At 42.8% G+C, this 23,542-nt stretch overlaps 1 protein-coding gene across 7 annotated transcripts in view; it reads right to left on the bottom strand.

The window, feature by feature from the left end:
• TENM4 (teneurin transmembrane protein 4) overlaps positions 1 to 23,542 on the bottom strand; it is a 600,927-nt gene that overhangs the window by 32,891 nt on the left and 544,494 nt on the right. For all 7 annotated transcript variants that reach the window (XM_069808531.1, XM_069808534.1, XM_069808532.1 and 4 more), the window contains 3 exons: positions 18,708 to 18,862; positions 14,145 to 15,022; positions 3,063 to 3,235 (listed from right to left, as the gene is read on the bottom strand). In XM_069808531.1, coding sequence (XP_069664632.1) covers positions 3,063 to 3,235; positions 14,145 to 15,022; positions 18,708 to 18,862 — 1,206 coding nt within the window. The remainder of the gene's footprint in view (positions 1 to 3,062; positions 3,236 to 14,144; positions 15,023 to 18,707; positions 18,863 to 23,542) is intronic.

Genomic DNA, 23,542 nt, shown 5'->3' with positions numbered 1-23,542 from the left:
CATGAGACTTGCTCAGTGCAGAATGGCTTTAAAAGCATATTATACAAAGATTGCCTTATCTGAAGCTCCTCAAAAGCTGGAAAATAGCACCTTTTCTGTCTCCCAGTCTGCCATAAATACCTAATTGTGAATAAAAACACCCATTACAAATTCATGATGTCAATTGTTTTTCCGTTCTGAGGCAAGTTGGGTTTTGTTCACCAGTTGCTCTGCCATAGCTCAGCAGGAAACAAGATCACAGCGAAATTATCATCTCTCGTCTGGATGAAATAGGTCAGCAAAGAGCACAGTTTGGTATAATTAGGAAAGGAAACTTGACACCGGTTGGTCTTTCTTATTGTGAGTCTGATCCTGCTCCTGTTGTAGCCAGCTGGAGTCTTGCCACCCTGATCTCAGCAAGACCACAACTCAACTTACTGTAGACAGTAGTGACGGCGTGAAACTGCTGTGGCACTGGATTTTGCCACTATAAACATACAGCAGTGATCTACGGTGTAGATCCAAGTATTTTAGCTGTACCACTGAGTACTTAAGTTGATGGTCTTTTGACATAGGCTCCAGCAGGATCAAACCCATTCCACGCTTGATTCTGCAAATGGAGACAAGGGGGACAGTCAGCTGGCTGTCACACTTTTGTTCTCAGATGCTTGGTTGGGTGAGAAAGTGGTAGGAGATGTGCTTTAAATCAAATCTGAAATATCTCTGCACAGCTAATGTATTCCTCCCTCCTTCATCCTTTACCAGGAAGCAGGGGAAAGCTTGAAGGTCTTTGTGAAATTCACTGGACGTGATGTTCCCTCCATGTCACATAAGCACCACAGAGGGGTTACGGTGGATTGTCACCAGCAGCGTGGTACAGTGTGGGGAATGTAAATCCTCCACTTTCAACATTTTCCCAAGAGAATACTCTTCCCTGGTTTTGGAAGGCATTTCTTAAGGGCTACATGAAACCCAGGGGCCATTGGATGCTGTATTTTATGCTGCTTTGGTTCTAGGGCACTACTGCCTTTTTTTTGGCCTTGAACAAATGCTCACTTTGTCATTAGTCCAGAGGAGAAAATCCCACAGAGGTGCTGAGGTGCCTGTTAGCTGTAGTGGCTCCTAAATCCATCCTACAAGAATCCGTAACCTTCTGAAAATGCCTTCTCAGATCTCACCTGTTCACAGTGTGATCCAGGTTTTCTGAAAGGTTCACCAAGGATTTGTGAAAGCTGGCGAGAGCTGTGAGTCCAGAAGGAAGATGCACGAGCACCTCTCAGGCAAAGGGAATCTGCAATATGTATTTTCCCTGAAGAACAATGGAGTGGGCAAAACACTCACAGACCTTGAGAACAGCTCCAGCTCTATCTGCTGGAGAGGCACTTGGAAGGCAACTTAGGTTTCAGCTGTGCTCAATACATCCCTGGGCAACTCCAGTGGCCCTTGTTTAATTTTCTACAGCGCTGCCATGAACAAACAGCTACCTCAGTTTGGGAATTCACGGTCCCTAATGCCTGTGGGAAAGCCACCTCAGCAGGTCGCAGGCCACCTCTGCTGCAACGTTATCCAGATCTTCATTTTAAGAGAAGTGCGTTTCTTCAGATCCAAACAGTTTTGTAATTTTATACTTCTGAAGATGGTTAAGCTGTTTGTAATACTGCATGTCCTAATGGCAAGAGCAGCCCTGTGCTGGAGGGCAGTACAATGAGATAATTGACCGTGGCACCATTATGTAACTGTGCCTTCAGCTCTGGGTGTATAAATCACATCACAGTCAATTATCTCACTAAAGGGCCCCCAACAGCGGGCTCTACTGCTTAATTAGGCTCTTGAGGTGAAGCCAACCTCGTGTCTGTGCAGTTGCCAGACGTCTTAATGTGAGTGGATGGGATGGGGCAGGGTGGGTTGGATCCGCTTTGCAGGCTGAAGTAAAGAATAAGAAAGTCATTGTGTTCCCCTACAGCAATAGTACCTTAACATTAACATGCCTCTCCAAAGGCAGGAAAAGCAGTGTACAGGCATAGCAGGCATTTTCTTTTAGGAAAGCTTGCTGTTATTACAGGGAGGGGGAGGGAAATGTGTGTCCCAGGGAAGTGGGAACAAATGTGATGCTGGAACACGTTGGTCTCACTTGGAGCACTTTGTTCCTCACAAGGGGAAATTATGTTTGACACCCCATTGCCATCAGGCACAGACTAACAGTGAATGAGAGCTGGGGAGTGAAGAAAGCAGAGTCTGAAAGTCCCTTCCCTTTCTCCAAGCCCCAGGGAACAGGAGTGATGGCTCACTCTGACCCTAAGGAGGCTTCAGCCTTCAGAACTTGGAGATCCAGGCTGGCATGGTTTGTGCACTACAACGTCTGTCCCTCCCAGTAGGTCAGCACAGTGCTTCCCTGCTATTTATTCCTCTTTTCTTTCCCACTTCATCTCCTTTTCCTCCACCTCATCAATCCTTCACTTCTCCACCTTACCATCACTGGCAGAACTGTGCTCATTTCCAACAGTGACAAACTGGTCCCACCAGTCCTACCCTGGCTGCCCCCCTCTCCTTTCTCCTTTGTGCCTCTCCACACCAGCCCTTTAGCTCAAACGCAGACCTTTTGGAGGACAGGGATGGTGATTTTTCTGGATGCTTCCTTGTGAATATTTGAACAGCCAGTGAACAAAGAATGAGATAGATCTCCAGCAACCAGCTGGAAGTCTGTTCCAGGAGGAAAGTAACTGTTAAGTTGGAAGCCATTAAGAGACTGAAGCAAAGGGGTCGGCTGGAAGTGCGGCTAGATTTATGCAACCCTTTTTGTTATAACAATAATGGTAATGATGATGGAGGACTGTACTGCATGAGGACTGCACGGCAAGGGGACCGGCTGAAAATGAAGCAGAAAACAGCTGCAGAGCAACCACGGTGCTAGGGAATGTGGCTAAGTAGGTGTGAGTGTGCATCTGTACCAGCATGTGGGGAGATCTGGGGCACTGAGGATGCAGGTGATTTTTGGTGCTGGGATTATCAAGACGATGCCTGTTTCCTGATGGATAATCCATTGCATGCAGCTTGGCCGGGAGAGGGATAGTGGCCCAACTCACCTTGGAGCAGGGTGTAGAAGGCTCCCGATGCCGACAAATTGGTTGTTATCGTAACATCATCCTTGCTGGAGGTTTCCACCTGGACATGCACGGAGCTGTCGGTATCGCTGCGGAAGCTGCTCACTTGGCCAGTAGGGAAGGTGACGTTGGTCAGGCGGCCAAAGCTGTCATACCTGAAAGGGAGGATGGATTGAAGTCAACAGCATCAACAGAGGAGTGGGATACAGGAATCATCCTATAAAGCAGAGACCAAGTCTTGAAGTCTTCACCCAGATTTTTCCCAGAGAAAAATGCACTGTCACTCTGTCAGACTGTCTTGACTTTTTTGGCTTCATGAGAAGAAAATCACAGCTTTTAGCTGAAGAAAATCAAGCAAAGAACAGAAAATGACTAAATAAGTATTAGCCTGTATTTTAACAACATTCTTCCAACACTTTTTACCTGCACTATGCCTCTTGTTTACAAGAGTAACTTTATTTCCCATCCACTGTGCTGTGACTTATGGAAAAGCATTGGCCCATGCATCCTGTCTAGCAGAACTAGGAGTTTCGGAAGGCCACCAACTGTTTCGTCTGGTTGTGTCCTGAGCTCTTCAGATTTTTTTTTTAAATCTTATTTTAAAAGCTAATGTTAAGGTAGCAGCAAGGACCTGCCAGATTGGCCATATCAGGTAGAGAACTGTCCTCTGTGAACATGGTGTAGAGCCCTGAGCACAGCTGAGACCCCCATGTCTACCTTTTACTGTTCCTAGGACCATCTGGAAGGACTGATTTAAAAGTGTAAAAAACCAGTCCAGTTTGCACCCCTACTGTGTCCTTGGCTTTACCAATGAGGGAGTCAACATAAACACCATCTGGGAAGGTTTCTGTGATGTGGACACCTGTGTACCAGGACCCAAATGAAATAAGCTATATACATGCAGGTCCCACAGCACTTAACAAGCTGAGGGGTTATTTTTCAATAAGAAGGAGAAGCAGACACTTGAGTCGACAGAGCAAAAACACCATCCTGCCTCTCATTTGTGGCATTGCAAAAAGGGTGCCCTTGGGTCACAGACTGAGCCACGAGCAGAAGGTTGGCAAGGCACCTTTGCAATGAGGCTGCAGAGAGCAACAGGAAGGTCTACTGGCTTATCTCTGGAGAGCTGTTGGACCTTCTGATGAGATGGACCTTCAGGGAAGGGATATTTAAATAGTTAGGGAGAAACAGTAGAAAAATTCCAGCACAAGCAATCAGTGATAAATGTTTGACTTTTTTCAAGTCCTGCCCACGTATCATTTAAGAATGATTTATATGATATATAAGATCATATCAAGAAAACATCACTTGGGGTTGCAAAGTGAATGGTGGGTGAGCAGAGAGGACTTGTTCTCCAGCAATACCCAGTGGTTAGCCTTTGATGGAGCTGATGGAGCACAGTGTCCAGTGAAGGGCACCATTCCTCAGAATGATAAAGTAATGTAAATGATACATTAAGGATAACAAGCTTAGAAAACATGATCTAAGAGAGAAAGTTGATATAGAAGAGGGGAAACAAGGAAGTGGGAAGATGCCACCCTGACAACGGTTGGTGTGAAGAGGATGATAATTAATTGTTTGTCATGTCTACTGAGGATGTTACAAAAAGTAATCAGCTGGAATGGAAACAAGTAAGATTCAGGTCAGAAGCTGGAGAACATTTTCCAGGCCCATGGTTGCTCCAAGCAGAGGAACAGATGGAGCACTGGAAACCCCATTGCCCAACGCTTTTAAGAATAGGTGAGAGCAATCTGTTAGACAGGGATACAGTTGATCAGACCTCGGAGGGAGCAGATGGTTGAGGAGCTCTTGATCCTCCTCTTCAGGATTACTCTGAGCTGGGGAATAAGACAACAGACCCCATCTAATAACAAAAAAACAATAAGAAAAGGAAAGAAAAGAAAAGGAAAGAAAAGGAAAGAAAGGAAAAGGAAAGGAAAGGAAAGGAAAGGGAAGAGAAGAGAAGAGAAGAGAAAAGAAAAGAAAAGAAAAGAAAAGAAAAGAAAAGAAAAGAAAAGAAAAGAAAAGAAAAAGAAAAGGAAAAGAAAAAAGAAAAGAAAAGAAAAGAAAAGAAAAGAAAAGAAAAGAAAAGAAAAAGTAATCTTGAACTGCAACCCATGAGAGACCCAGGAGCAGCCATTGGACTAGCTCTGCAGTCCAATGCAGAAAAGGAATATATATATTCCTACTATACAGAAAAAGAAATTCATCTCCTCTTCCATTCTCTTTTTTTCAGATTCATACACAGTGCTGGTACTTTGACAATATGCTGGCAGTGACTTAGCGTGAGGAAGGGCTGGCTGAAAAGGTGATTTTTGCCCAAGTTTAATATTTAGTGTATGGTGACTAAGTGGGTGAGCTCATTGCAAGTCTCTCCAGCCCTTGGGTTTGGAGACACCATTGCATGACACTCTTCTTGCCCACTGGGCAGAGGAGGAGGTAGGAAGGTAGAAGAAAGCATTTGGCCCTTCACAGTGTCAGCCTGTCAGTCACGGGATTATCCACGTGTGGAGGATGGAGCCCTTTCCCTCCAAGATCTTGGCGATCAGTCAGCCACTTGTGAAATGGAAAAGGAGAAAGGAAAAAAAAAACAAGAAGAAAGGGATGAATTCAGGACTGCATTGCAGGAGTTTGGCAGAGACCAGTTAAAGCTTCTCCAAGCAGCTAGCAGCGCACAGCTTGGAGCTGAACTGCATCTCCTTGCAAAAGTCAGACTTAAAGTGCTCTTAGTACCAAATGCTTTGCTCCATGTTTGTAGCTGTCCTGTTTGCACTGAGACGGTATGCGTTTTGATTCTGCTTTCTGCACAGTCATCTGCACATCTCCTAAAACGATATGTGAGTCTTAAACTGAAAGCATCACAGACGATAGATATCTTTACCCCATCTGCTGAGACAGAACACAAGGGACATGACTTAGTCTCTCCCTTGAGCAGAGAAAACGTTGTTATCGCTAAAGGTGTGTTGTGTAACACCGCAAATTCTTTCTACCATGACATCAATAGTCCTATATGTAAACCAGTCTGAACCATAAGGGTAGACTCAGATCTCAAATGCTCCAAAATTTAAGGAAGATGGATCTGAATTTGGCACCTCTGACTTGGTGGTATTAGCAACTGTAAGGAATTTATTTATATTGCTCTATTTAAATTTAAAAAAATGAACTGCTCCTGAAATTGATCCTGATTCCCCTCCTAGAAATAATGGCACAAATCTAGATGTGCTGCACTGGAGTCTAAGGGGTGAGTTTGGTGTAATACAGGTGTGAGCGTGAAAAGAAGCAGGTCTGCGGATTAGGGAAAGAAGGAGGGCAAAAGCCAGGATGGGGGCAGAGAGCTTGTTCATGTGATGGACATGGTTTCTATTTCATTTAAGTGCTGAGTCAATGTCCTGTGAGTCACATGTTTTATCCCAATTGAATGACACTCAGCACCATGCTGAGAGTCAGCACAAAACCTATACTCCATGCAAGCCCTACTTATGTGCTCCGAAGAAAGCCTCAAAAACCCATGGATACTCAGTTTAACAGCCCCAAGCAGCAGCAGACACTCAGCTCCTTAAGCTCTATTCCTGGACATCAAGCTCACAGCACCCTCACAAATAGTCCTCCAGCTCTCTGCTGGGCAAATATGTAATATTTGCAAATATGCAAATGGGTGAATATGCCAGTAATCTCTGCCTGTGCAAAATGGGTTAAAATAGCACGAAAAAAGAGCACGAAAGAGTGTGATGGTGCCTAGACCTCTGTGCACACATTTTTCTTTTTAAATCAAAATGACAAAGTACAATACGCATAATTTATGTGGTTACATTTTTACAGCTGTCCAAAACTCACACTACGGGGGAGAACTTCACCAAGAGCGAGGACTTCCATTTGGGACTTTGGATCCTGAGAAGCAAGGCTCCTTTTGGGCCAGAACAGTCTGGAATGGTGTGCTGGAATTGGTTTAAGATGTCTGCATGTGTACATTAGACTTTTGGCACCTCCTTAGTCACCCCATTAGCCTCTGTCAGAAGTAACCTGGACCATCTGTGTTTTCTGCATTTGCAAGAGCTGCTGCACCTCTGGCCAGCAGCGAGGCAGGGACCTTCCAAGAACTCGCTTTGGGGGTGACAGCTCACCTCTTTACAGCTGCAGGGAGGTCATGCCTTACAAAGGGAGAAATGTGAGAAGGTAGCACAATTAGACGGTTCCCATTTTCATGCTTATTTTTAATTGGTGGCAGGTGAAGCGTAAAACACTCATGTCCAGACAAAACCTCCTTTTAGCACTGCAGTGGTAATGCAAAAGGAGGTGCGGGAAGCCAGTTAGCATGGACACACACAGTGTTTTCCTCTTGGCAAGCAGTGCCTTTTCTCTCTCCTGTTTTGCCTAGGACTGGAGCATTTTCCCCTTTTCCCTTGATTTAGATCACACAGCACATACCCGATATCATCTATCACATACCCACAATCTCCCAGGATGCATCAGCTTGAAGGCTTGCACATCCCAAACAGGTAATGTGCTTAACGAGTTAAATGAGTCGGTTCCTTCTACCTCTGCTTTCAGCCCTATAAAGGCACTTATAGGGCACATCCTCAGCTCGGAGAGTAAAGGCTAAGCGACTGGCTCTTACGTAGCTGCAGGTGTGCCCTGGTATTTGCAGTAAGATAAATCTCTCCTACTCACCTCATTTTGCAGCTAAGCTGCCTAGGCCTGTTTCCACAGTCTCGGGATTTAGGGGTGGGCTAGTTTTCATCACAGCCTAAGACTTCTCTGTTCTCCAAACGCTCTGAAAGCACCAGAATTAAGGAAATACTGAAACGCAGGAGTGCACGCAGCAGCCACTCTGAGCAATGAATTCATCACCTGCTAACACAGCTGCTGCCTCCCATTCAAACCTGCTGCAAAGACTCAGCACTTACAATTACAGTGACAATTATTAGGCCAGCAAAGGAAGCCGTTGCCATCCATTCCCAATTGGAAACGTATTTAGCTAAGGTTCAATGCACAGAATTAAAATGGTATTTGGTGCTTATGAGGCCTAATTGTTAGCTTGTAAACATTCAGAGCTTTCATTTATCACATTACCATTGTGTAGAGACCTGGGCCTTGGGAATTAAAGAGAGCATCCTAAGCACCGTCTATTCAGAAATCAATTCCTTGCCTGAGTCTCTGGGTTTTCTCATTTTAGCTTTTTCACATTTCATCAGCCTTTTAAAACTACAAGTCAAATAGATCGGAAAAAAATCACTATAATAATATTGCATTTAGTGCCAAAGAGTCCTAATGTACTTTGCAAACTATATTTTGCGTGCGATTATACAGACATGCACCCGCCGCCTCTGAACAAGATCGCCTCTTCACAATTTTTCAAACAACATTAAACACAACATTAAAAATAAATCTATAACAGACAAACCGATACTACTCAAATATGTATGAAGGCAAGTCCTCTCCTTAATGACACGAGGCCAGGCTGCAGCCACTGTCTGCAGAATTTTCTGACTGCCCAAATGAGGAGAGGAAGACCTCTCTCTCTCTAGCTTTTATGATACTCGTAATTCCCTTGGTTCGCAACTAAACTCTTGACACCAGGCATTCATTTCAGGCCAGGCCAATGGCTCAAAACATGACCTCACAGCTTAGGGAGGGTACTGGAGAAGTACTGTTTTATCATGGCACTTACCAGAGTTTCACTGTAACTTCTTCAGAGGACCAATGATGAGAATCTAATTATTTTATCATGAAGAAATTCTGGAGCAAAGAAATTTTGCTAAAAGAGGAGGGAGAGCAAAAGCCAAAGGTGTTTCTCATACTCCAGTCTGCTGCAGGGGCAGAAAGAGACACTCACTTGAACTACTCGAAACCAAGGACGCCACCAAATCCCATAAAACTCAGTGTATGACCTGAGATATCATCAGGTGATAAAGGGATGTTATTAATGCAGTAAGCTAGCTTTTCTCTGAGTCAAGAGGTGGCTGCTCCTCTAAAGGTAATAAGTGTTATTTATCTCTGTTTTTTACTAAGAGAGAAAAAATTGCAAGCCTTTCTGCCAACGACAAGGCAGACTGAGTCACCGTGGGGTAGATGCTGACCATGATTCCCAGTTCTGGTACCCCAGTCACCCAGACCAGGGCACCAAACGCTGCTGGTTTGGACCCTTTGCCCTCCAGGTAGCTGTGAGCCACTTTTTGGGCAGTCCATGAGAAGGTTTTGAATTTCTGGGCTTGGCTGCAGTGATGTGTAACTGTACATTTCATTCTGTATGGGAGGAGGTGACCTTCGAAACTAATTGAGCACACAAAGGACCTAAGCAAAAGAGCCTCATCTGGGCTAAATAATGCATAGAAGGTCTGACTTTGGCTCAGAGGGAAATTGAATTAACGTACAGTGATACTATCTCAATGAGCTAATCAAGATAATTGCTGTATTCTTGATTTAAACAAATACATTAATAAGAATTTCTGGATTCTGAAGTAGATAAAACAGCAACTGCTAAGAAACTTTGTAAAGGCTGGTAGCAATTTTTTCAGGTCAAGAGCAAAAGCAGCAAAAAGAAGCAAGTAGTCACACAGCATCCTTTGTCTTTGACTTGAGGAGTTGAACAACAAGGAGCCGTTCCCCTGACAGAGTTTCCAGATCAACTTCCTTTGCTGCTGATTATCACTGTCACAGGTTCAACGGGAAGGCAAGTCTTTAATCCAGTTACTGGACAAGCTGAGCTGCATTGTATTAATTGACAGTGAATGTCAAGCCCTCTGCAGAGGCAGAGAAAGTCTATGTAATGCTAAAACCCTCAAAGAAGTCTGAGATAGGCCTTTGGGGACAGGCTAATTACTGCAGGGAGCTAAGTTTCACTCTCAAAGGAAAGGGAAACTGCACACCATTATATACTGAACCTTGCTCAGCGTTAAACCCAATAAAGCAGGATTGTTACAGCAGGCTTTGGTGTAGGATATATGAAAGAAAGAGCTGTAAGTGCTGGGAGCAAGTCTGCCACCGCCTGAAGACAGCACCTGTCTCCTTCCCCTATAGAAATGAAAAGCCAACGAGCCAGCCCAGCCCAAACCCTGGGAGGACCTGGATTCCCTGGTGTGCCCTGGAGATAGACCTCCAGTACTGCATCAACGTATGCCACCTCCTTCTCTCCTCTGCAGAAGCACACCAACGTGCCCATATGTCACAGCTCTTTGCAGCCTTATGATAAAGGCTGAGAAATGCCCTGGTAAGAGCAACAGCTGAAGGAGAACCAGAGATGCCGGACAGGCACACATGGAGTGTTGTCACTCTTGCAACACCATTGCTCTTTCATGTTGGGTGTCTGGTTTACGGTCCTCTGTAGACAGTCAGGTAAAGGTAAATCTTATAAGGATGTTATTCATGGGGCCACTGGTGCAGTGTAAACTTACCAGCTGAATTTACATTCACTCTTACCTTTTTAAAGAGTGGTGTCCAGCCTGCCCTAGCCCATAAACAACTATTATGTGCTGTGAGAAACATGAAGCTTTTCCTCAGAGTCAGATTTGATGTCTTTATTTCCTTGGCCATGAGCAAAACAGAAATACAAGCTTCACGCTCCCCCTCAGCCAGGACTGAAAACTACTCAGAGCACCTTCCAGCCACTCATGATCACAGGGTTTCTCTAAATCACTTAAACTTCCTCAGTGTAAATTTCCTGATGTTCTGATACAGAAACCAATAACCTGAAGGTATCGAATGCTGATTTGGTTTACACCATCTTCTTTGGCTTCTTGGATATTAAAGAATTTAGATTTCATGCTGCCATGCCTGCCCTCATCCCTGCAGTCTGTGTTTGACTGATGCAAATCTTCTGTCTGGTGAGAATATATCTTAAGAAAGGCATCCAGAGCCATGATCTAAGATACCAAGAAACGGAGAATATACTGCTTCTCATTGTTGGTCTCTCTACTGGTTAGGTAATCTCAGCCTTAAAAAATCACACCTTCCTGTCAACTTGAATGTCTCTAGCTTTGCCTTCCAGCCCCTTATCCTTCTCAAGCCTTTCTGTGCTAGATTAAGAGTCCCTCTGTAGGTGACAGTTTTGTGCTGACACGCTGTGATCTGGACACTTCCCAGTCTTCTTCGTGTTAAGATAAATAGATCAAGTCTTCTTAGTTCTCCAGCATAAAGCACTTTGTCCCTATGAACGCATTTTTGTAGTGTTTTTCTGCACAGCCATCAATTTTCACTGTCCTTCATAAACTGCAAACATCAGAACTGACAGTATTAGTCTCATCAGTACTGTACAAGGACAAAATCAGCTTTGTACTACCCACTACAAGTAGAGTGGAATGAGTAAATGTATTCATTTTGTTTGTCCATCTGAACGACAAGTTAGAGTTGCCATGGAATTATGCTGAGGATCACACTGAGTGACTCAATGCTTTGCTCACTACAACCTCTGAGAGTCAATGCTCAGCCCAGTTCTTTAGATGTGGCCTGTTTACATGCGTACCCTGGCACTAGACCATGTAAGAATGTATTTTGTTCAAACAAAATCTACTTTATCAAGCAATCTAAGTATCTCATCTTTATTTACTAATCTTCTCATTTTATCAGTTCTCATTTTGTAGTTTTTCCCAGATAATGTATGCAAAATCTGGGTAGAATCAATCCCTGCCAATTCATCTGAAACAACCCCATTGGATGATTCCCTATTGCTCATTACCTTTTGAGAGCTATCATAGAGCAAGGTCTTGAGCCATTTGATATGTACTTTTCACAGCTTGGAAGAAGAGCAGATGATCTGCTTTCCAAGTCCTGAGTGGACAGCTTAGGGTGGGATAGGATAGGATAGGATAGGATAGGACAGGATAGGATAGGACAGGATGAAAAGTGACAGCCTCTGATTCAAGCAAGGAAGATTTAGACTGAGCGTATAAAAAAGCTTTCTAACAATAACAATAATAAAGGTAAATACATTGTCACTATCAATATTTATCATTAACTTAGAAAACTTTGATAGGATCCATTTGACCAAATTGTAGACTTCTGCAATGTAAACATCTGTATCTGAGCTAATCATTCTGGACTCCTTTTACAGAAAGAAACTTTCAGAATACTACTCATCTCATCTCATCCTAAAGCAGATATACCTGACATAACTCGTAAGAAACTCACCTTGAAAGTGCCTGTTTCTCTCCATTGCCTATAAAGGGAGGCTGAGGTAACTAATTCAGATATAGACTTTTACCCTGTAGTTCTATAAAGTTGCATCAGAATCTGTCAGGAACAGTTAAATAGAGACAACTGATCACAGGTTTGGATGAGAGATCTCTGAAGACACATTCCCAATTCTATTTTCAGTGATGCTGTGCTATCATATAGTGCTGACTTGCTCTAGTCAAGATTTCCATAGTCTAACCACTGGGGAATACTGTCTTCCATTTAGCTCTAAAAAGCTTTCTTATGACTCTTCTGAAGTGCATAAAAGGACTAGAATGATGACTTTCACAAATGCTCTATTTTGTTGGATAGCAAGAAATAATGGATCACTGTTATAAATATATCCACAGAGTAAGTTGGATTTTAGCTTCTGTCTCATTTTATCTCCTTTATATTTTCAGTCACACTTTTAAATGAAAGAATATGTTTGAGGTATAAATCTGACCATTATTAGCTGTAATGTTTCGTTTGCTTCACTCTCCGTGGCTACATCTGTTTTCAAGCAAAGGAACTATTGGGTTCTTTGCAAAAAGAAAATACCTCCTTGATTTAGCACAATGGTCCTGACAATATAGCAGGCTTCCACTCCTATAGAGAAAAACACCCTATCTTTCCTCCCTAAAGCCTCCCTCAAGCAAATTCAATGTAAGAGATGGAAGGGTATTAACTTTGATTCACTGAGGAATATTGCTATAGTAATTGCAAGCAGAACATCGATGGAATGCAAATAACCTTTCAAAAGATTCATCACAAAGTTTCCATCAGTTCTTTTCAAGGCAGGAGCAGTAATAGTGAGTATTAAGCACAGAAATTTGAAACTGGGCCTGGAACATTTTAAAGAAAGAACCAAAGCAACTGCATGTCTAACACACGAATATGTGGGTTTAGCCAGCTTTCCTTCTCTGAGTATCCTTTTTTTTGCAGTTTTCTTCTTTGTAATCTTGGGAACTGTCTATTCTAGCCAAATTCTAGCCAATGGGTCTATTATTATGGTAGCTGAACACTTCCATGTAACCATTCAAACCACATGGGAAATTATGCACTAAAAGGACCATTTCAAAGAGGCTAGACGTGAAAATAGAAATGAAACTAAAGAAGAGGGAGGGGAAAGGGTTCTCAACAGCAGGATGAATTTGCAGACCATCCTTCTAGGTGTCCTTCATTCAGTTATCTATCTTTTTCCTGTTTGATATCAGAAGTGTGTTGTCTTCATGGTATTTATAAGCAGGGAACTGCTAACAGTAATAGAAAAAAGAAGCACAAATCTTCAAGTCACTGCCAGCTCTGGGGTTTCCAATGCATCCTGTCTTCTCTCTGCTCAAAAATTCTTTGGGCTGGTCTTGAACAGCCCTGAGACTATTTTTACTGCTTAGTGAGGCCAATTACAACAGTAGAAAATGAGCAGTCCCTTAATTACAGAATTGTTTTCTGAGCAAGCTGTCATTAGTCATTGTCAGTTGCCATTCTACATCAGCCATTTCAAATAAGCTCAAAAAAGACACTGCAGCATAGGAAGTAGGTGAAAAGCTGCGAAAAAGAGGATCTGATGGAACTTTCACACTTCCAAGCCCTTCAAAGCCAAGAAAAATTCTCTGACATCCAACCTAAATCCCCAGTCCCAACTACAGTTAAGGAGAACCAGGTGTCCAAATTACTTAGCTGATTTAGAAAAACTCAGCAGAAACTCTGACTCTTGACTTGGTAGGGGGAGTTTATTCAAACTCTAATGCACTTACTTCCAGTATTTAGTGTTTGTGTAGAGATCTAATATTCTCTGTTCTGGCCATTTTACTTGGACAATAATTCTGTCCAGGGAATTAAATTCTATCAGTCAACCTTGCATGGTTCAGAGAACACAGAATGAAGACAGCAGCACAACTTTCATAATATACTTACTCATAAAACGTTGTCCAACCATTTTCATTGCTTTTAGTGGCAAGGAGACCGGAGTTGCCGTGGTACGTCATCATGGCCACTTCGTGCCCCTGCGTTGTTACACTCTTGAGTGCGCTATTGGTACCAATTGTCACCCAGTAGACTTGGCCATCAGGCACCACCAGCCAGAGGGGCATCCCCGTGGAATCTCTTCGGATATTGACTAAGTTGCCATTATTGTCAGTGATCAGGGTTATATCTCCATCTCCGGAATAAGTAAAATTGTAAAGATAATCTCCAGTGGTAAGGCTCTGAGTATAAAGGTGCTTACCACTGGTGTCAAACAAGTAGAGTTCCTGGTCGATGGGTGAGGATAACTCATATAGATTTTGTGTGTTGAGGAATGGTTTGTTTTTCCGAATAAAGCGGATTCGGATATTTCCAAGATCAGCAACATACAGCTCCCCATCTGCACACACCGCAAGGGAGGATGGCGCATTGAGTTTGGCATCCTTGGCATAGCCATCATCCCCTGAGAAGCAGTCACAGTTAGCATCGTTCTTGCAGTCACAGCTGCTTGGTGCACCAGCAACGAGAGAAATCTCTCCGTTGGTGGTGACCTGCCTGATGCGATTGATCTTCTTCTCATCAGTCTCAGCAATATACAGGACCCCGTTATGTGAGACAGCCAGGGCGGTAGCAGACTCCAGCGTGGCATGGATTGCCACCTTGCTAAGGAGAAAATGATCCATGCCCGGCACCTGGCAATGCATGGGCCTCCCCGCCACGATGCGCACTTGGTGGTTCTCAGATATCTGTAACACAACGTTATTGTCGAGGACGTAGAGTGAATTATCCATTGGATTGACTGCCAAATCCGTGGGCCATTCTAGACGAACCTTAAAGGTAAAACAACACAAGGAAATGATTATAGCAAGACCTTTTTTCACCGCATGGTTGCTATAAATCAATCACAATGAGGATGTTTCAACACAGATTAAAGGGAGAAAAGGTAAAAGAAACACAATTAATTAGTGCTGCTTGATACGGTGGCCACAGAGGACACAACTCTGGTGTGAGTGAGGGGGCTTAGCTCCTGGTCACATGAAGTAGACACACGTGGACACCCACGCTCTGCGTTGCAGCAGTGGTGGGAGCAGGACGATGGGACAGAGGCAGACCCTCCTCAGCTCTTGCTCTGCACCATGGCTTCTCTCTGCTTCTCCACCTTGGTGTGAGGTATCAGGGGATGTGGGAAGAAACATCAGTGCCCAGGGAATGCAGGAGTAAACAAAAAGATCCAAAAATTCAAGGGGGATTTCCCCTCGCCAAACAATCCTATGCTTTTTGAATTGATGGAGCCCGGATCTGATAGCAGAGACCCAGGTCTGGGAATTTTGTTGTGTGAAGTGCTATAAAGTGAGTCAAACAAAACAATGATCCTTTTACTAAAGGTTTTTCCAGACAAGTGGCTGAGCTCCACTGGGTAAATGACAAGGAGGGATAAACACAAAACTGGCAGCTGTGTCAGCATGCATGTATGTCTAATTTACAACCACCAAATTTCTGCTTGATGCTGCAAAAATGCAAAATAGCAATTCACAAGAAATTCAGGCAATTTCAACTTGTGGAATAAAATACTTGTGTCTTCACAGTGATTTTCACTTTTTTTTTTTTTTTAGCATAATGGAAGAATGGGTTCAAATAATAGTGACACATCACATTTCTACCCTGATAATCCATATACACAAATAAAGTGAAAAAGTGACTGGTATCACCACAAGTGAGTGAGCACTAGAAGGCCTCTATTTCTAGCTCTACTTCTGCAATACACTGTCTTTTCAAGTGAGTCTACTCTTTTAGTTGCCAAACCTAGGAAACATTTACCAACAGAATTCAGGGTAATTTAATTTCTTTTATAAAGAACTGTAAGGTGTGTATTTTTTGATTATTTTATTTTACTTCAGGTTTGTATAGAAAAAAAAAGTAAACATCATGCTAATGGGAACCAACCAATGCTCAAATGTTTTCCTAATGGTGCATCTTACCCATAGTAGAGGTGTGAAGGGTGACTGGAAATGAACAACTGTGAAGAATGCTCTTGGTCACCTCCAGTCAAGCTTTTAAATAGATTTTCAACTAGTTACAAAGAATAGCTATTCTGGTTGTATACTCCCTTTCAGTCAGCCAGGCGACTCTAAGTTAGAGCAGATGGACTTGATATCTGGTGGTTAACTGAGAAGCTGGCCATTTTGTGCCATTCTCCCTGCACACGTGTGTTTTTTTCTCTGTACCCAACAGCATGATGTGCAGTGACGGAAAGCTCTGGGATCTGGGCACACTCAAGGCTGTGCAGTTCCAGGATCTCTCTCTCTTTGTTTCAAACCTTCCTCTCTCACCATCCATCTCAATTGCTGCTTCTTCTCATTTGTCTGAGGTGACTAAGTTTGGGGGGTATTTTGCATATATAAAGTGGCAACCTTATTGGAAGGAGGAGGAATAGATGCCAGCAGGCTCAAGTCCAGCAAACCATCTCTTACTGTGATTTTATTTAAAACCAAGAAAGAAGAGACCAGGTAAGATCTAGAGGCACACAGGAGAGTCCTATTTTTAAAGCCTATAAGTGAACATCTCTGCCACAGCCCTGCTTTACTTTTGACGCTTCTATTCATGTTTAAATCCCTTTTCAATTTTTTTTTTCTTTTTAAAGAGCATCAGATGCAAGGTATTTAGTTCATTGTGCCTTCTAATGGCTGGGCTTGTGAAGCTCATTTTCATGGCCAAGCAGTGTGCTGAGCTCTGTCTACTCTGGTTCTCTGTTTGCAAAATCTCTTTCCTTTTCTCAGCTCTTGGCCTATTTTAACCCTTCCTGTAGTAAAACATTATAGCCTGTGGTTTTCTCTTTAATAATGCATGCCTCCATCCCTTCCAGTGGTCTTTAAGCTCTGCAGCCTTGAGTTAGCATCAAGAGCAGAGTTTATTCTGAACTGACAAGGGAATTTTCAATTTCTTAAAAACCGTTCCTTGTCAACATTGGCAGCTAAATATTTCATGTCCTTATGTCCCAGGGAACCTCAGGGACCTGACAGAAAAGACCCTTCTAGCCACTGTAAATGATGAAAAGCTACTTCCCAAGCTGGGTTTTCTCTGCCTGGTTTGGGTTGGTTTTTGTTTTGTTTTGTTTTTTTTTTAATTAAACTTGTCTTTGGTGTGTCTGTCCAGAACAGTACTGGTTAATCTGTCCGTCACGGTACAGGTTAATCTGAAAATGGCTCCTGTCATTTTATGAAGGGAAAGAAAGACTCTTCAGCTGGTACATTTTAGCTCATTTCAGAAGTGTTTAAATATGACATTGGTATACATGCAAGCCACATAACCTGTGAGAAAATGTTTTTTAAAGCCTGAACCCACAATGGTCTTGTGGTAACTGCCTCTGAAATTCAGATAAAGAAAAAACTAAGCCTGTAAGATGAAAAACTTTCTACAAGATGGCCTTTAACTGGCAAAATTTGCTTCTCTAGAAGGCATGAGAGCTTTTAAACTCATAATTTCAGCTTGTCCATAAATTGAGGACAGTGGGAACCAGTTGCAAAGAAGCAAGAATAATCTTTTCAAATTAGAGGGAAAAACAAGAACAACAGATTCCATATGGGAGCACGGAAATTATCTAGGTAGTTACAAAAAGGAAACCCCATTGACATCTATTGTGGCTGAATAATAGTACTTAGCCCTCCAGCTATGATCTATATTTTCATAGGAGAGGGCAATATTCCTCTAGCCAGGCAAACAACAAGTGGCACAAAGGTTTCAAGGGACACTATCTCTAAACTGGCACAATTTGACAGGTTGGCCAGTGCCCCACAAAATCGAGTGCTGGGCTGTAACAGATTTCTCTTCTGCACCATCCAGAAGTAAAGCAATCATCAAACTGAGATTTCTTTTTCTCCCTTTTCTTTTTTTCTCTCCACCTTTAAGCAGCAGGACTTAAAAGCCCAGCATGATGGTAGCTGCAACCAATTTGCAATCTGATGCAATTCAAGATTCTTGTTTTCCTGCTGTTGCTAATTTTGGCACCACAGCCTCCAATCAGTGTTTCCTAGATGTTAATTTGATTCAGGTCTAAAATTGTGGTGGGCCAAATTAGGATGGGGGGAAGCAAAGAAAAAACCCATGGTTAGCTAAGTTGTTATAACAGAGCATGGCATATAGCCCTACTAAAATGAGTACAGCTGCCTGGTCTTTTTAGTTTAAAGCAACTAGTTTCTTGAGAAACAAGCCTAATGAAACCTGGCTTCCCAGGAATCTGTGTCTCCCAGCTGACTGGGAGCTCTGAAAGAAGTCTCTTCTGGGGCTGGGACATCTTTAAAATCTCTCTCTCCAGAGATGTCTGAGTTAGGTCTTTCCTTCAGTCTTTATAGGATCTTTCTTTTTGACCCAGTCATTTTCATATTTCAAAACACGTAGAGATGTAATTCTCCTTGAGCCCTTACCTCTTTGTCAAACCTGGAGAGGCACACAAACATGCAGATAGAGTGAAGGCATAGGCTTCTATTCTGTAGAAACCCAACCAAAACATCATCTTACCTGAGAAATGTCCATGACAGAGTCACAGCTGAGAGGCCGAGCCGATGTCAAGTCATTGGAACCCAACACAGTTGAGATGATCCCATTCTGATCAATCCGCCTGATCATAGTGCCATCCACAAAATAAATCAGCCCAAACTTGTCCACAGTGATGCCTGAGGAGAAAAAAAGCAAGACAGTCAGAAAGTAATGGCAACCTGATAATTATGAGATGAATAGAAGACAGTGTCTGGTTTGATGCTCATGGAAGAAAAAGATTGCTGGTTTGGTTGGGAGCAATATATTTTATGGCATTCAAAAGGGATGAGATGAGAGTTGGGCATGCGGGAGTCCTGGTTATCAGGAGCTTTGAACTGGGACCATTCCATGGAAGGCACTTCCAACTGGCATATGATGCAATTTAAAAGTCCCTGCTCACTTCTGGAAAAGGGCATGGCATACGATGAACTGCTGAAAGGAAAAGGTTTTCTAATAACTTCGTGTCTTGCATGTTCAGAAACATGGTGTTATTGCTCATGGTATGAATATTAAGCCATGCACCAGAAAATGTTACACTGGTGAATCTTTCAGAAATGGTGATGAAAAGGCTGTGAAGATCCATCAGGTCAATCAAATTCCAGATGGATAAATGTGGAAGGGTTTTTCCTAGGATAATCCTACTAATCTACAGTATTTCACCTGTTTCTGAACTCTGCTAGGTGATTAATTTCGTTGTCCAAACCTCCTTTGTAGACATACTCCTGTCAGTGGATTTGAGGTCTGCTGACAACAGTTACAGACTGCTGATTCTCGTTGCCTCACCTGCAGATATGTGCCATTTCACTTCCCCCTAAGCATCATTTCTCAAGTATTTGTTATGTTAGCACAACCTCCTTTAATCCTCTTTATCTCAAGCTAGCTATACTAGCATCTTCCATCAGAGGATTTCATGGTGCTTTACACTTACTAATTAGACCTCATAGCAGTCTGTGAGTGTGATCATCCTAATTTTACATATCGGGAAAATAACAGATAAAGCAATTTTCACAAGGTCACAGAGAAAGTCCATGACTAAGGCAGGAATAAGAACTTAAGGGCCCCATTCACCTCTCTTTTATGTTAGTATAAATTAAAAGTAACTCCACAGATACTAATAGAGTCATCCATCTCATCTACCCTACAGTGGCAGAATGCCGCTCAGCATAATATTTGAGTGTCTTAAAGACACTAAAAGAATGTAAGGAACAGTTAAAGAATGTAGAAGCCTGTAACACCCTTTTCTATGCAAGTGAAAATTCTGCTTAGAATATATGAATAGTAGGATCTTCCTGTTTGGTTTCTTTTGCTAGCAGCGTAGCAATCACTTGGCAAAAAGCTGACATCTGCACTGTGCTTCCAAGCAAGTATCTGGAGCTTTTCCAGTGGAGAGAAATACCTACTTCTAGGGTGCAATTCATACCACCCGAAAGCAGATATCCAAAAGAGATTATATGAATCCTGCTAGAAACACCTTTTCCTCCCCATTGACTATAAAAGGAGACTACAGCAAATATCTCCAAAGGAAACATTTATACTGTAGACAGATTAAATTAGTGAGATGAATCCTCACTGAAATGTTTTTTTGGCTGTCATCATGGTGACAGAAATGATGGAAAATCTGTTTCAGAGAGAAAGCTTTGAGAATATTTCTGCGAAGCAATCAGATCTTGTGTTTCTCCAAAACTCTGTTTTACAGCCAGATCCCTTGTTTGAAACATTTACCCTCAGTCTTTATCCACTGTGAGCTATGCTGTGAAGTACAGATGCAGCAGTTCACAGATCAAAAATTTTAGATTTTCATGTAGCAGGGACTAATCCCCTGATTGCTTTGGCAATTAAAATCATGGCCTTCAGCCAGCACTGTAACTACTGCATGGGCTGGAAGCCATGGAGGTGGATGATACATGGAAAAACATATCACATCTGGCCATACAGAAATCTACAGAAGATAATCTAGCCTGGAAGTAATGGCAAGAAAACCTCAGGAATAGGTCATTGTTTGAGAGACAGAACAAACTCCTCCATTGAGCTGAGGTAAAGGAAGGTATTCGGACAGGGTTGCAACCTGTTGATTCAAAGTCAGTTAGGCGTCAGGGAACTGATGTTTCAGATCACCGAGTTGAACGGGAGCTATGTATTTTTGCTAGGACGTAAACCCAGCATTTTCCTTAGTTCTTTGTAGCATCTCCCTGTCTGAAGGGCGTCATTTTGACCTGGATTGGGTATTTGACCATCTGAGCAGCGCAGTTTCAGAATAGCCTCTAGGGCAGTGAGGAAAAAATTACTTGCTGCTTTTAAGATGAAGTTCATTAATTTTGGAGGGGATTATACGGCAGTATTGCTGAGATAATATATGATGACTAAATGACCCAAAAGATTGCTTCGAGTCCTACATTCCAATACCTGTGTTTAATTCATGCCGAGATAGGACTGATCTTTGCAGGACCATGAAACAAGAACCTCGAAGAGGAGCGGCAGGTACCTGTTGCACATCTGAATGCTACAGGAGAAGCCACAGCAGTGGCGGCCGTTTATTCTCATTACACAATATAAACCCATCAGTTGTATCTTAGCACTTTGTCAAAAGCTTGCAGAGGGATCTGGCAGTGTAAGTATCAATATCATCTCCCTGGCATCCATGGCTTTCTGGAAGTTGTCTTCACCTGCCATGAGATCTGTCAGCCTTGTGCCCTCGTTAGTGCCCTGTTCAATGTGTCATCTGGGGTATGGGCACATGTCACCCGTCACTGGCATCTGCTGTTGAAGGTTACTGCTCCTCTAATTATTTTGCCTGCCGAATGGCAAGTTCTTTAATGTTTGCTGGCATTTGCTTGACCACCAGGAATACAATTGAGCTCTTTAAGTGATATGGTAGATGTGTCTTTTTCAGAAGAGGTATGATAGAAGGTTTAGTGGATCTTAATTGGCTTTTGTCAAACACAAGAGGCTCTTATCCATTCCTAGGTTCACAACGAGTATTTTTCAGGGTGCCTGTCCATTAGTCTGTGTGACAGGCCAAAAGCCAGTGAAGGGTGTCAGGCTGGATAATGTGATTTTAAATGAGGCAGAATTTTCTCTCTTGGCTAGTTCCATATGTATTGGATGGGACTTATCAGCAGCGTACGCTGACAGTCGCTCACGGTGTTCAATGCTGAGGTCTGATGGCTGGTCTGATTAACCAGTTAGAGTAATAATAACTTGTATGTACTTTGGCTCTCAAGCCAGCTCTGATGAGTTGATAGAGCACAACTTTATTTTGCATTCCAGCTTAGACAAAGAGCTTGCACACCCAAAGAAGTTAAAGTGGGATGGCAAAGTTACCACTTATCATCCTGCTCCAGGGCAATGGCATGTGCATGTGTTCTTATCATAGAGCACTTCTCTGCTTATCCCTCTTTCACGGAGGCTAAGCAATCTCAATTGCCTTGCATTTCCTAAGACGTTCTGCAGGCTAACAGAGTTTGCAGTCTGTCAAAGCCCTAAATTCCCATTTGCACATGCTCCTCACACAGCAACTGCTCCAATCCCTTCCTGACTTTAGCTGATTGTCTCGGATTCAAATCTAATTATGGAGAGGAGCCCTGCTCTCCCACAGACAAGTGTCTTTGGATGGATGACTTCTGCGGAGAGGGAAAGAAACATCACGGTTTCTTTGCAGCAGATTGTAGAGGTTAGATTGGACCTTTCTGTGTTTCCTTTCTGATAATGGCACAGTTCCAGTGCTGGGAGCTGGCTCCTGCAAATGGGCACAGAAACGGGTAATTCACATGTCATGCATGTAAAGCCAAAGGCCTTGGCTTGCTTTGGCAGAAGGCTCCTCTCATGTTTCCATAGGAACATAAGGGAATTAAAGATTTTCAGCATACAGCTTGAAGTTCAATCTCACAGTTACTGAGAGAAAACATCTGCTGCCACTACCCAGGTAGCATTGCAGATCCAAACTTTCAGCTCTGAGGTATGAAATACATACGTTATGAAATCACGCTGGCTCCTCTTCGGTAGTCGGAGATCCCATAAGAAACAAGGGCTTGTAGCACCACGTGCATCACACCAGTGAGTTGTGCTGATAGAAAGCTGTGATGCGATGACATTTGCTTGAAATGTCAGGACCTTGTAGTGCGAAGAGGTGCCAGCAGAACGTTACGCTGCAAATAGCTACTGGGACACGGTGGGTTTGTTCTAGAAGACGAACTGCTAAAAGTGATTGCATTGCACATGTAGCTCTACTTAGGAAAAAAAGGGGTAAAAACTCTTTTAAGTAAAAAATAGGTGCTAAAGGAATCCAAATTTGGAGCTTTCTTGTCTGGCTGGATGCTGAATGACTGAGTGATAAAATGGCAGATGAAAATCAATGTCAATAAGTACAGAGGAATTCATGGGGGAAGGAGTAAACCTAACTACCCATATGCAATGACAAGCTGTAAAATAGCTCACAGGAAAAAGATTTCGGAATTCCTGTGAAAAGTTTTCTGCAAAGATCAGCTTTGTGCTCAGCAGGGGTCAAGGAGGGAGCTAGAAGATAGGAATGGATTAGGAAAGGCCCAGAGAGAACAGAAAACAATGATCTGGCATCAAAAAGACCACACTACTTCATGCTGTGGCTAAAAAATTGTGGAAAACATTAGCACAGGATGTCTGCAAGGAAAAAACTAAGTGTTCAGAGAGGTTTCCAGACAAATTGATGGTGGCATCTAAGCACAGGTCCAGGTGCAAGATCTTCAGAAAGTGCCCCGAATGCCTATGACTAGAATCTGGAGTGTTAGCAGGGAAAGACCACTCTGTCACTGCCCCCTTCCTACGTGTCTTTTCTGGCCACA

The sequence above is a fragment of the Haliaeetus albicilla genome, chromosome 20, assembly GCF_947461875.1.
Source record: "Haliaeetus albicilla chromosome 20, bHalAlb1.1, whole genome shotgun sequence".
NCBI lineage: Eukaryota > Metazoa > Chordata > Aves > Accipitriformes > Accipitridae > Haliaeetus > Haliaeetus albicilla.
The sequence above is the reverse complement of the archived record's forward strand: the minus strand, read 5'-3'. Positions and strand labels throughout refer to the sequence as shown.